At 35.6% G+C, this 12219-nt stretch overlaps 1 protein-coding gene across 1 annotated transcript in view; it reads left to right on the forward strand.

Annotated features, from left to right (window-relative positions):
- The window catches only part of LOC124369129 (dynein beta chain, ciliary), a 106831-nt gene that overhangs the window by 7253 nt on the left and 87359 nt on the right, over positions 1-12219 (forward strand). Inside the window, exons 14-20 of the mRNA XM_046826935.1 lie at positions 1251-1369; positions 3593-3788; positions 5079-5243; positions 7556-7778; positions 9475-9552; positions 9660-9845; positions 9928-10097. Of these exons, the coding sequence (XP_046682891.1) occupies positions 1251-1369; positions 3593-3788; positions 5079-5243; positions 7556-7778; positions 9475-9552; positions 9660-9845; positions 9928-10097 (1137 nt within the window). The remainder of the gene's footprint in view (positions 1-1250; positions 1370-3592; positions 3789-5078; positions 5244-7555; positions 7779-9474; positions 9553-9659; positions 9846-9927; positions 10098-12219) is intronic.

The raw sequence follows: 12219 nt of genomic DNA on the forward strand, positions 1-12219 counted from the left end.
CCTCAAACTGCTAGTGTTTGACTTAGTCAAGTTCACAACTACTACGCTAGGAAAAACAAAGTCCAAGGATTGCTAGTGACAACTGTCTTATGGCCCACCCCGTACATATGTATATATAGTACACGTTTTATTTAACAGATACTGTGTTCTCGCTAGAGCAGACTGCGCCAAAATAGTCTAACGACATCTAGTTAGTGCTGCCATAATGCCATTTCACTGTTGGCCACTAGCTGTTGGCTCACTTTGACGTGGCTATCGTCTTTGTTTGATGGAAGTAGATGTTGAGAAGAATCAGTAATTATTCATTACGCCTGGTGTCTAGGGGGGATTGAAACACAACAGCCACCATCGGACTGTTTCGGTGCGAGATGCTCTATAAATATCTGAACGACATATCAGACAATATATGTGTGAGAACAGAATACATATATGTATGTATCTCAATATATGTACGTTCTATATGCATGAGAAAATCAATCATATCAGTAAAAAAGGTTATTCTGCGTATGCACTGTCAGCCAGAAAAATTTGAAAACCTTAATTAGAAAAAATAAACCGTTTGGTTGGTTATCCGTTTGATCACAACAATTTACTTATTTTAATAAGCATTCTTCAATCCTATATTTAACTTATAACAGCCCAACACGAAATTGAATAGAATTGAAATCAATAAGTCCTTAAACAAAGTATACAATAAGCTTTTTGTGAACATTTTAATTTTTTAATATAATCTCCTTTCAAAACTCCATAATTTGGTTTAAGAATTTTCCAATTTTTGTGAGCCGTCTAAAAAGTAAAATTTTGGAAGCTTCTCGAAAAGGCATTTGTTTGGGTGGTTACTTCCTCGTTAGACGTAAACCTTCCACCAGACCTCCTTCAAGTCTGAAAATAACAAATAGTAACTGGGGGCCAACTACGGCTGGTGAATACGGTGGATGTTGTAGTAGTTGGAACTTTAATTCCATAATATTTGTTAACGGAACTGCGCAGGCGTGCACCCATGAACTGAATACATTTTGTATTCATTGTTATAACCTTACCAACCGGCCGACCGTCTACGCCTTTTCTGGAGCCCGTTCGTCTTCAAAAATCTTCTGTTTTGACTGTTCATCATATTGGTATCAAATTTATGTGAATATAGATGTCCGGCCAAAAATTGATAAACCACAGCTCAGAACTTGCCAGAAATTTTCAAATTACTTTATACTTGTTATATTACTGTGGTTTATGAGAATGCTGTGTTCCCTAAGGTACAACAAAGTGAGAAGGAACAGCCGAGAGGTAGAGTTCGAGTTGGTCAAGGAACAAGTGGAGAAGATTGACCAATTGATCCAGAAGGGACAGAAGGAACTCGATTGGAATTCTGCCGGTACGTTTAATCTCAATAAGTTGGATTCAAGATTGAGAATCATATTTCAGTTTTATTTCTTTGCAATAACAAACTGTAGTTCAGATTTTGAGATGTATTGTCAATGTGATCCTAAACATCAATTCAGCAAAGTTTATATTTTAGATCCCTGACCAAAACTAATCGTTTACAAATTACAAACTTTTGTACAACTATCTGTCTGTACAACTATTAGAGACTGTATTGTCAAGAAATTCTTTTAAATATTCTTTCTAATAACAAATTGATATTATTATGCATTAGTGCTGGTGTGGTGTGGCACAATCCTCACACCACAGTTTTCTGTTCACACCACGTCGAAACATTACTAACTTATTTCTATTGTTGAAATGTTTCGGCTTCAGAGTAGTCATTAACAGGAACGAATTTACCGTATCGCACATTTCCCAGGCCCGGGAATATTAAAATATTTTAGGTTTTTCCTGAGTTTTGTTTTTTCAGTGACTGTTTTCTTTATAACTCTAATTTTTACTCTAATATACAGTTATTACAAGTAAAGTTATAATAATTGTCTCTCCTTTATTCATAAGCGTAATTTACAATTGGGCCACATATCTGTGTAAGGAACCAACAGACGGGGATATGCGCACTGCGCAGTACAGACGTATTGTCGTACTTTAAGCGTCTATTGTTCTTATTTCCAACGGGAACGTGTCAAGTTCGTGAATGACCGAATGGCAATGCTGTAAATTAATAAGTACATAGATTTGTATTTCGAAATGGAAAATATAGATAGCTGTGCAAGACAAAAACAGTAAAATACAACGTTACATGATATAATAATTCTTAGGTACCATCGTGTCCAAATACTCATTTGTACACGAACATTTTATTTGTTATTTAATATTCAATATTAAATTAAAATGTGAAAAATATAATATTGAAAAAGGTTTCGTTAGAAAAAGACTATTTATTATTAATTATTTCCTGATGGTAAAACATTGCAATTACATTATGAACGTAAACAATTTAAAGTAATTTATATTTTGGTGCACGAAATATTTAATTATACAAAAATTACTTTTCGCGTGAGTACGCTAAGTAAGTACTTACTTACTACTTACCATCACGTTATAATAAAGCAATAAAATTATTAACGTAAACAAGAACATAATTTTTAAATATTTAGGGCACTGTCCAAGTTTTTTGTACACTAAAGAAAGAGGTATTGTGCTTTTTTATTATATTAAAAGCGTATGCATTGAAAATTGTAACTACATTTCTTTGGTGCTCCAAAAATAGTTTGGTGACCTAAAATATAAATATTATAACTAGCACTGTATTTATTCTAGTAAGAAAACACGTATTGTATTTATTTCTTGTGGACCAGTATATGACGTTGCCATTCGGTCATTCACGAACTTGGCCAATTCGAGAACTTGGTGTGTGAGTAGCTATCGCGATTCAAGTCTCAAAATTGTTGTTCTTTATGTACACTCGTGTAATCGCCATAGCTTGAATACCGTGTCATTGTTCATTAAGTATTTTTTTAAGTGTGGTCAATGTTAATTGTAAACTCAATAAGGCTACACCATGAAACGAACTCTGGTGCGACAAAGCGGAAGTAAAGAAAATCTTGTTTGAAACAGAAAGACAGCATGACAACATTTTTTTAACAAGCTGACATAAGTGTTATAAAATCAGTTCATGAGAATGTAGAAGGTATGTCTATTCTAATTCTAATTTAAGTATATCAGTCGATGAACGTATTATTAACAAACGAGACGTTAAGTCTGAAGAGTTAGACAAAGCACAAAGCTGAACTACCTTGAGTATGTACATCTGAAATTCTTGTTTATGTACATCTGACATTTCATTAAATCAAGATTAAACCATGCTTAATCTTATTTCCTTTTGCATGCTTGAATCTAAATTATAATTTATTCCATAACTTTCATACTACGTAACCTGACTGAATATAAGCATGTATAAACTGACTTATAAATAGGAATCCTTTCTCGCTTTATAAAGAGATATGTTTATCAAAACGTGATTTTATAGTTGACCAACCTTTAAAAATAAAATGACTTCTGGTATATCGGAAGTTGTGCAATATTCTGAAAGTTGAAGATATAATCCCAATCCATTTTTAAACGTGTGGCTGGTGTGTCTGTACATCTATATCGCCACTTTCACGCGAAATAACGCCATCTCAGTAATGTATTAAATGTTGTTGCATGCCAGACTTATGGGAGTTTATAGAACGCTTGCACGCTCTGGTGGAGAAACTGCAAGGTAGGATACAGAAGACTCAAGAGAACGTGAAGCAGATGGAAGCGGTCATGTGTACGTGGCGGAAGATGCCCCTATTCGAGAGAAGGGATGGGAAGAAAGACACACTTCTCTGCATTGAAGAAAGACAGGACCGAATTGCCAAAAGGTAAATAACAGATTCTGACTTCTATTACAAAATTAGTAAAATTTTATTTGGAATTGAAAATTAGTAGATATTTTTTACATAGGCTACGTTTACCTAAACGCTGTATCCTTTAGAAACAGGGGACATTAATGCATTCTATTTTGACTCGACAGCTCGGCTCGTTTGAAACTTTCTGCATTAATTATACTTCATTTGTAACATAATATTACATATTAGAATGCATACTCTACGTGGACAAAAAGTCACACAACTGCAACTGCTAGGTGAGCATCACAGAAATAACATTATACACCAAATTGTATTAATAGAAACAATGTAACTTCATGAAATTAATCTCATTTCTAATTTGTGAAAATGTTTTATTCAGTGGAAAATTATCGAAGAATTATAGATGATGAAATCCACTGCTGAAAGATAACTGAAGCCTGTTTAACATGGAGAACAGCTTGGATAGCGCTCATTGGTTTGACTACGTAGTCGATATATATCCGCGCCATTGGCTACATCTACAGCTTAGATTCCGATGCGGGGGCTGTCAACCTGCTAGGATTTAGTATTGACCCTAAATTGACATGGAATCAGCACACTAACAGTTTTTGCACAAGACCTACTTGCTGCAAAGGCTTAAACCTCAGTTTACCAAAGAAAATCTTTTCTCAATCTATTACAGCCTCTTTAACAGTTACCTGAGCTATGGTATTTTACTGTGAGGGTAGTGAAGCAATCTTTAAGCTTCAGAAGAAGGCTGTAAGGATCATTTCTTATGCTAAGTGGCGTGATAATTGTAGGCCTATTTTTACAAAGTTTAATGTATTGACTATTTAAAGCCTTTATATTCTACATAGTCTGATTCATCCAAATACAAGTGGAGAATTCGTCTCACGCACATAACACCTACCATCTCAGACGGGGACTTGAAATCAACGTTCTTTATTGTATATTGAGTAAGAAGAGTGACTGTTTCCCTATACTGGCATAAACAATGTTCAACGCATTACCTAAAGCTGTAAGGTGGCTTTATCTGCCATTCTTTAGAAGAAGAATGAATATTTTATGTCATCCGAGAACTCTATGAGAGCGACATGAGTAATATCTAGCCACCGCCATTCTTTATTCGTCTAACTTGTTTTATAACTTGCGACACCCATTTATTTATTTCAAATTGTGTTTTATTGATTGACACCCCTGTACAAGGATAGTTTGTGACGCCATCTATCCAGTGAATACTGGTCTACGATTAAGTCTGCAATTATTCAAGTAAGTAACAAATTAACCATGACTATTTCGTAGGTACGCTGAGATCGGAGTTGCCGCCAACGAAATCCACCTCTTGCTGAAAGATAACTGTCGCCTGTTTAACATGGAGAACAGCTTGGACAGCGCTCAGTGGTTAGACTACGTAGTCTACGTGGATAGTATCGTCTCTGATGCCCTTCTCCGCACTATTGGCTGCAGGTAAATAACCAAATAATTAACCTCGACAGACTGTATGGTACATCTGTTTTTGTATATTTTATAGACTTCAGATAATCTATACATAGCCATATTTCTTACTGAATTATTAAGCAAAATTAGTATAGACAGTGATTGGTAATATCAAGGACATTACTGAAGCCAATCCGACCTAAGCGGGCTGTGCCTCAGAGCCAAAATAGTTTACTCTTAAATTGTTGAAAAAAAAGTTCAGAGAAAAGAAAAACCAAAAAAGAAATAATTACACAGATTTATTTTAACAAAAATATAAACGGATGTTTTATACATTTAATAACTTAAACAAAGGCGTAATAACTTATACTCATGCCCTGATTTAGAGACAAGGAGTCAGAGCCCTCGCCCAATAATGTTTTCTACGCAGCTACCATAGATGCCACGTTGTTGGATACACCCTTAAAAACAATTACATTAATATTTTACAAGTAAAACCCCCGTTTTCTGCACAATCGATATTGAAACTTTAAGTATGATATATTTTAATTAAAGTAGATATAAACATTCTATGTAATAAATGATAACCCAAGATGGTTTGACGGTGCTCTTTGAGACAAGAAAGTACAACTCTAGGGCAAAACAATTTTATAAATAAATAGGCTCTTTGGTTTTATGGGTTTAGCCAAAACAGGTATTCTATTGATTAAATGCTAACCCAGGATCGGATATTTAGATCTTTGAGCCAAGACGGCGACTAAAACAGTATCCGCACAAATAGCCTTCATACCTTATGACTGTATATGTATTGATTGGATCCAAGGATTAAATTCCAGAGCCTGGGAATTTCCAGAGCAAGTACCTCCCAATGGATGGAAGTTCCCAGAGGCCAGAAGCCGCCAAAATCCAGAAACTATCAGAGACAGTGAGCTTCAGAGACCGAAAGCTGCCTGAGGCCAGGAGCTCCCACTTTTCAGAGGCTGTGTACTGCCAGAGTTAGAATGCTCCCAGAGACCGTGAGCTTCCAGAGATCGAAAGCTGCCTGAGGCCAGAAGCTCCCAGCTTTCAGAGGCTGTGTACTGCCAGAGTTAGAATGCTCCCAGAGACCGTGAGCTTCCAGAGATCGAAAGCTGCCTGAGGCCAGGAGCTCCCACTTTTCAGAGGCTGTGTACTGCCAGAGTTAGAATGCTCCCAGAGACCGTGAGCTTCCAGAGATCGAAAGCTGCCTGAGGCCAGAAGCTCCCAGCTTTCAGAGGCTGTGTACTGCCAGAGTTAGAATGCTGCCAGAGACCGTGAGCTTCCAAAGATCGAAAGCTGCTTGAGGCCAGAAGTGATAGAATCCAGAAACTATCAGAGTCTGTGAAATCCAGAGACTGAGAACTTTTAGAGACCACGAGCTTACAGTAGCTGGCAGCTGCCAAATTACGAATGCTCCCAGAGACCGTGAGCTTCCAGAGTGCGAGAGCTGCCTGAGCCCGTGAGCCCCAGCTTTCAGGCCAGAGTTAGAATGCACCGAGGACTGTAGCTAACAGATGCTTAGAGATTGTAGAGGCCTCAAAACTCATACAGTATGATGGCTGACACGGGTTTGGAGCTTTCCAGTTGCTGGGAGTTCTCAGAGGTCGGGAGTTGCCGGGATACAGAATTTCCCGAAAGTAGGGAGTTGACATGGGATGACAGTTGCCAGAGCGGAAATGCTACAGCCCGGGAGCACCCACTAGCCAAGAACTGCCAGATACCACAGGACTTGGAGCTTAGGATGTTTCAGAGGTAGTGTAATCTACATTCTGGACGCTTTCCGGACCAGGTGCCTCTATTTCCTTCTTATATAAAATTTAAATATATTAAGTTTTATGATTGCATTTTATTATTGAACATTGGTGGTTTTATAGAATATACTATTTACGGTCACTTGCCATCGTTAATATTACAAAATTAGAACACTAAGTTTCGAGGATTGGAATCTGTGCTTTTCATTAGGCGCCAAAAAACTAAGATCACACAGTAAAGCATGTAAAAGATTTTTCAAATCTAGTAAATATGTGCATATGATAGGTTATGTTTTTAAACCTGGTACCCTATAAAATCTTTTGAACTGTAACAAAAATCAACCTAAATCAAGTGGCTGTTAGCCAGTACATCTTGTTTTATATGAAACATGTTTACGAAAATTAATATTAGGCATTGTTGTATAATGATTATGCAATGGTTATGATTGCTTTTTCATCATAGCAACGGTCAGTCTTTGTTAGTTTTTATTCAACTTGGTTTTTCACGTAAGATATAATCATAAATTTGAAGGATTATTACGTAATATTAACGCTAGCACTGACTATGTTTAGCTTAGGGTACTTAGCCGAGCACATGGACCCCACCAATCAGTTCGCCCCCCTGTTTGAGGCTCAGTTAGAGCTAAGAGAGCCGGACCTGGTGTTTGTTCCGCCATTGGACCTGGACCGACCTGACAACTTCACTAGCCTTGTGCAAGGTCTCATTGAGGACATTATCAAGATGGCCAACCTGATACCGAGGATCGCCACCCACTATGAACACCCGGACTATCAGGTAAGGATCAGTGGTGGCTTGTGAAGCGGACGTAATGGTTAATAGATCAAAGTAATTCTATACTCATTTATTAATAATAAATCGCAAAACAAAAGGTGTATACAAAAAAGAGCTACAGTAATATTAATTAGCTACATATACAACTATTATGTGTCAATAAGTAACAGGAGTACATGCAATTGTATCGAGCTTAAATAACAAAGATAATTAAATTGTATATATGCTAATAAAACAATTTAATTTTGTGAAAGTGTATTCATTCATTTTAAACGTGTATTCAGTGATTTTTTACTTTAGGGTGTCTGTGTTGAGAAATTTGTTCATAACGTTATATTTGAATCATAGGAGTAGTGGTTTTTTTTAATGGACATTCTTCAAATTATTCAATAAAATAATGAAGTACGTGCAAACATTTCTATCTGCAAATTCAAAGTATTACACATTTGTATACATATATCGAGAATCTAACAATAAATATTACATAAAACTCTTAACAATAACAAATAATTACGAGTATATCACAAATACATATATAATTCAGAAAATAAGCAACCTTACATCCTAATCCTAATAATACTATAAATGTGAAAGTGCATTTGTTTATTTTGTTTTCACGCGTAAACTACTCAATTGATTGTGCTGAAAGAAGGATATCTTGCGGTTCCTGGGATGAATGTAGGCCTAAGTTGTGTAATATTAATTAAATGAGCCTGTCAAATGTAATCAACTGTTCTGTGTATACATTGTTTATTATTTTCAATTTGTTTACATTTACAGAGAGTAAATTTTCTCAGTAACCATGTTTTTAACGCCGTTTTATATTTTAACGATTTGGTAAGTACTAATCCATAGATACCATAGATAATCCATAATACCATAGGTAATGTCCTAAAAAATAAAAAATCTGATTTTCACTCCGAAGACTCTCTTTGAAGCATTCGACAAGAACTATGCTGGATGAAATTTCGCTGGACTATTCTTTTGAACTAATGTACCAATTCCAGCTCTAAATGTTCTAAAATACTTACTTTTAATATAAAGTTAATGACTGATATAAAATCCTCCTTAGTTCTTTTTTGACAAAAGAATGCTTCTCATAGCTGCGTATGTATACATATTCTCGTAATTGGGATAAAGGCAAACTCAGTTATGGAACGAAAATAATAAGACCGGAAAGTCAATTAAAATTACCATAAATACTCAATTTTTAACATATTTTCACGCGGACTACCATATTTTTGTTCTGCGATGACAACAAGTAAATCGCAGAATAAATAAATGTAGGCCTATAACCAAACTGAGTACACATAACGTAGTTATTATGGGGATGGTTGATTCAATGTGAATGTTGATTTTAGCTCCAGTTTATATGTCTGCATCACTTTGAATTTAGCATCAGATGCAACTAGAGTCACTTTAGATAAACATGATTCCAGATTATAAATTCCATGAGTCAAGTTTGTGCCGGTGTCAGATACCGGACGCTGCACTTAGGGGAAGGTGAACTAGATTGAACATTCACGTAATACAATTATATTTTAACTTCAAACTTAGAGAAATGAGATATACATTGTCAAGCGACACGTTGTTAATCATCCTTTATAGACCTTTTTTATTTCCAGAAAATCATGCTCAGATAATCGATCCCTTTCATATCAGCTATACTGAATATTTTTAACAAATTTGAATTTTTTAGGATGACATGGAGAAGAACATTGACATCACCGATATGAAACAAGACATAATCGATGGATGTCAAAGTGTCATGGATGAGGTTAGTAATCGGTACTCTGAATAAGTCGATTGGTCGTTTACATTTTGTTTGGTTTCACATTTACAACGGTTGTTTTATAAATTATTAAGATGAGTAATTCTTAATAGGCAAACGAGTTCTGCAGCGGGTTCGAGGCGTATTCTTACCTATGGCTGGACGACAGACAGATGTACATGCAACAGTTCCTGATGTACGGAAGACAGCTGAACATAGAAGAGCTAGAGTTGCTGGCTATGGGAGACGTCTGTGGACCAGAACCGACACCCCCCACGATGGACAAGTTCAAGGAACAAGTTAGTCTTTTATCTAACGAACCTTTCTGAAAAATGACCCGGCTTGCTGAATCTGTAAATCAGAAAATAATAAATATTACAGATTGACAACTTTGAGAACCTTTATGCGGAAGTAGAGGATTTGGACTCGGTTCAGATATTCAGCGCCTGGTTCCAAGTCGACATCAGTCCCTTCAAACAAGCGCTGCTCAACACCGTCAGGAAGTGGGGCCACATGTTCAAACAGCACCTGATAGAACATGTCACAAACAGGTAAGGAGATTTCAGTGATTTTTAAATAGTTTATCTAAGAATAAATTTTACTGCAGGTTCTATCTAATACATCATAAGAAAATTGAGAGGGAAATTATAGAACCCTTTAATTTCATCATCTTATCTTCTAATAAGCTTAGAAGATTAATTTTCACGATATTGGTCGTCGTTTGATGACTCTAAAGCTTGGCAATTTATAGAGACACAATATACACTTTCAAATATAGATCGGTTTAATTGCAATCACTAAGAGATTTTGTTTGTTAACTTATTCACTTTTAATGATGATCGAATCCACACGTGGTACACTTTTCTCGAAACCTGTTCAGATAAAAAAAAAAAAAAACATGTAAATAGAAACATTGGTGTAAATTACTTGAGCTATTTGTTTAGCTCTGCTTTGTGTAATGTTTGATATACAACCATTTATTTTCCAAAATTGCTTTAAGTTACTAAAACATCGTGTCATTACGTTTAATTTATGAAATTACCTAGATATGTAAAAGCTTTACTTAAATGTGAATGGCTACCATAATGCCTCATTTTATTCTTTGAAACGGGTTGACGAATTTATCCAAGCTTTTAAATGCAACCACTGTAATAAGTTTATTATGTTATTTTCTATAGTTTTATTACATTTTCGATTAGAAACATATCAAAACATCTGAAGTTAGGTTTCTAACATAGTTCAAATACTCGTATTACTTATATCAACCATATCTGACGTGAATCAACTAATATGTTGATTTCCTTCATATCTTTCATATCTTCTTTCAACTCTCCAATGTGTTATTTTCACGTTTCATTATAACTGCCTTTTTTATTTCACAACATTCTGATCCTGTTCCTCACAGCACAATAGAAGTTGCTCGATTTTAGAAACATTTCGATGCTTCGTTAATATAAGTACGTTATACACACATATATAACATTTTAAAATCTAAATATATATACATAAATATATATATATATATATATATATATATATATATATATATATATATTTATTTATCTATATAAATAAAAATGAATTTCCGTTCGTTAGTCTCGCTAAAACTCGAGAACGGCTGAACCGATTTTGCTAATTTTGGTCTTGAAATGTTCGTGGAAGTCCAGGGAAGGTTTAAACGATGAGAAAATATAAGAAAATTGCAAGGAAAATACTAAAAACGACAATTTGATTTTCCCATACAAACTGTTCTTAGTACCTGTCAAACGTTTGATTGATGTTCATGTTTAACTTAACTTAATTTAACAGCTGTAACAAATACAAATGACGAAGTGTTTCAGTATCATATGTTTACTTACTACTGCATGCAATTTTGGGTAAAACAGCTGTCTCCATTATAGGTTAACATTATTAGTGCAAGAAAACATTAATATCAGATACTGCTTACAATGCCGAGAAGAAAACGACCTAACATAAGTCGTCGAAGTAGATCGAATGTGTGGCGAGCTACCTCACGCGCTAATCGCACTGATGACCAGCAAGAGACTGATAATGATAACAGTCGTATTGGTATAGCACATTTGCGTTCTACAGTAAATCAGAATGAAGTGGATAGACAACGAATGCAACGAGTTCGGGCACATCGATCACAACAGCTGCGAGCCCGGGAAAAGGAAATTGACCGATTCCGCAAACGCAATGCTCCTGTGAACCTGGAACGAGCAGCATTCTCCTACGATCCAGAAATCGATTATAGTGCCGACAAATACAGTACATCCAAATAACGCTGAATGTTATTATCTTAGATTGTTATTGGTGAATGTTCGTGGTCCGACATCGTTTCAACAATTGAGAACAGTTGATGGACATCTGTGTGCTACTTACCGTGAGGCGTGTCAACTATTACAGTAACTCGAGGATGATTTACATTGGGATAATACGCTCAAGGAACTCCATCATATCTCCACCACATCAAATTCGAACATTGTTTGCGATTATAATATCCACATGTTTCCCTTCGAATCCGGAAGATTTGTGGATGAAATATAGGGATGACATGTCTGAGGATGTGCTACATCGTGTGCGATGTAAAACTTCGAATCCTACACTACTAATTAATGCGGAAATTTACAATTAGACATTGATCATGATAGAATATATGTGTGTATTGAT

This window comes from Homalodisca vitripennis, chromosome 1 (genome assembly GCF_021130785.1).
Source record: "Homalodisca vitripennis isolate AUS2020 chromosome 1, UT_GWSS_2.1, whole genome shotgun sequence".
NCBI classification, from domain to species: Eukaryota; Metazoa; Arthropoda; class Insecta; order Hemiptera; family Cicadellidae; genus Homalodisca; species Homalodisca vitripennis.